This window comes from Micropterus dolomieu, linkage group LG08 (genome assembly GCF_021292245.1).
Source record: "Micropterus dolomieu isolate WLL.071019.BEF.003 ecotype Adirondacks linkage group LG08, ASM2129224v1, whole genome shotgun sequence".
NCBI classification, from domain to species: Eukaryota; Metazoa; Chordata; class Actinopteri; order Centrarchiformes; family Centrarchidae; genus Micropterus; species Micropterus dolomieu.
The window spans coordinates 1154207-1156706 of record NC_060157.1 but is presented as its reverse complement, the minus strand read 5'-3'; the positions used below and the strand labels follow the sequence as shown (position 1 = coordinate 1156706).

Genomic DNA, 2500 nt, shown 5'->3' with positions numbered 1-2500 from the left:
CTCAAGTAAAGTACAAGTACTTAAGGACAGTACTTGAGAAATGTATGTAGGAACTCAGGGTTTTCAAAGTGTGAGGCGGGCCTCCCTGGGGGGCTCCAAACAGTTTCACATAGATTAGCCTACATGTGTGAGACTTCAGAGATCCAGTAGGTTGTAATAAATGCCGCAGGACGGACGTTTCATAAAGGAAGGTTTTGGCTTTTGTCTATGGGATCAAATAATATAATCATGATCCCAGAGGCATCCAGGAAATGAGCAAAACTTACCAAGTAAACTAAAGAGGGGGGGGCGTTTCCTAAGCTATAAAACTAGGATTAAAAACACTGTATTCACAAATGCCGTTTGTCCATCACCAGGACCGGCTCGGCTCGGCCCTGCTCCGTTTTCCATTGCAGTAGTACCCGCCGCCTGCGGAGCTCCTCAACTCATTTTTGTTCCGCCATCACTTATCAGAAGTGGATTTAGTGATGAAATAACGTGTGAAAACTGTAAAATATAAAACTTCCTGTCGCCTCTGGCTGGTGCACTGATGCAGTGAATAGTGAATATTCTCTCTGACCGATCAGCAGTCAGCTGCGTTTTCACGTCACAGTTTAGTTTCCCTGTACCTGGAAGCAGGTGCAACTTTTCCACAGTGGAAAACCAAAAGGAGTCGAGCTGGTACCGCGCGGTGGAAAAGGGGCTAAAGTTACCATCCCAGTGAGATCACGATCAGTCAGGCATGATGTAAACACTGAAACTGAAGGCTCGGGTCTCATCTGTAGATGCTAGAAATGTTTTATGTTTAAATGCTCACATGCTGCTACCTGCTCTGTGATTGGCTCTTACCGAACACTAAGTTTCACGTGTTTGATCCCCTCATTTTGTCTGTCAGATGACGGCGTGTCTCAGTGTCGCCCCCCGCTGGTCTCTGCTGGTTCTCCTGTGGAGGTTTTCTACCAGAACCGAACCCGGAGGAACTCGGTGCTCAGCAGGTAAACGCACCTTTCTGTCCGTCCTCATGGGGACACTGTGAGCTGATCTCCACCTGACCTCCCGCCCCCCCTCTCTCCTCTTTCAGGACCAACCATCCAGAGTCTCTTCAGACCCACAAGCCCCTCCCCCTGCCTCCCTCCCACCCACCCCCCCTCCCCCTCTATCCTCCCCCTCGCTCTCAGGACTCCTCCTCCTCCTCCGGCCCCTCTGATCCAGGAGCAGCAGGGGACGGGGGGGTCAGGGGTAACGGCGCTCGTCACAGTAACAGCTCGGACTGCCTCCTGGACCGCATCGCCACCCCGGAGGAGGAGGGGGGCCCGCAGCAGGGGGGATTGTGGGTAAACGGTCAGCCGGGGTCCAGAGGAACGAACGCCGCCGGGAAGTTCAGGAGCTCCGAGGCGCTGACGGATGGACGGGCGAGGTTGAGTAATGGATTCACTGAGGGGGGAGGGGTGGGGCGAGGAAGAGGAGGAGGAGGAGGAAGAGGAGGGGGGTACAGCGAGGTCCTGCTGGAGTACGTGTGGGGGAAACAGCAGCAGCTGCAGCAGCAGCAGTCCCAGACCAGCAACAGGCAGCCAATCACATCACACCACCAGCTGCTCTACAACGGCTTCTCCTCCCAGCAGCCCCCGGGAGCTCCGCCCACGTACCGCGGCCAGGCGGGCGACCAGCGGAGAGTCAAAGTGACCCGCACAAAGTCCTGCGGCCCCTTCCTCCCGGTGCCGCAGGGCCAGACTGATTCCCAGATTCCCCCTCTGTCTGCCATCCAGCCAGACCCCCACCCCCACCTGCTGCCCCCCCGGCCACCACAGCTGCCCCCTGCCCAGGACGCTCAGCTGGAGGAGGCCAACAGGAGCCTCCACAAGGCCCTCGCCCTGGAAGGTAAGGTAGCTCACAGCTGAGACAGGAAGTTCACTTTACTGCAGTTTTGTACTTTACTAGGTGGACCTGCACCCAGACCTGGTCCCCCTCGGGCTCCAGACCTGTGTGCAGCACTCTCATATCCCCCGATGCTCCGTCAGTGTTTATCTTCAGCGGGTCTCTGGTCTGAATCTTTAATGATGTGGAGAAACTGGGTCACTGCAGCAGAAACGGTCTGTTTCACTGCAGAGAGGCTGTGACGCCACCTGGTGGCAGCAGACGCAATGAGACTAACCTGCATAACAGTTTCTATAAAAACTAGTTTGTTTGTTGATACTGCAGCACAAAATAAATAAAGGACAGACCTCACAAACAGAATCTGGACCAGGAGCTTGGTCCGCTATAACAAAGAGAACTGGCTGCGGTGTTTCCCAGGTTGGGCGTGAAAGACTAAGAACAAGGCTTTCAAATGAGTTCAGGAAACTTTACAAGTCTGTTATCTGAGAACTGGATGGTCAGAGAGCCTGTGGAGGTGGAGAGGCAACAAAACAAGTCTGTGATTTACAGCGAGCAGTTTCCACCGGCAGCGGTAAGAAGAGGTAACATACCAGAGTCCGCCTTAAAACACATCACGTCCGCCTTAAAACACATCACGTCCGCCTTA

The 2500-nt window shown here is 54.3% G+C and overlaps 1 protein-coding gene across 5 annotated transcripts in view; it reads left to right on the top strand.

The window, feature by feature from the left end:
• ccdc120a (coiled-coil domain containing 120a) overlaps positions 1–2500 on the top strand; it is a 42083-nt gene that overhangs the window by 31955 nt on the left and 7628 nt on the right. For all 5 annotated transcript variants that reach the window (XM_046057671.1, XM_046057674.1, XM_046057672.1 and 2 more), the window contains 2 exons: positions 875–974; positions 1061–1634. In XM_046057671.1, the coding sequence (XP_045913627.1) occupies positions 875–974; positions 1061–1634 (674 nt within the window). The remainder of the gene's footprint in view (positions 1–874; positions 975–1060; positions 1635–2500) is intronic.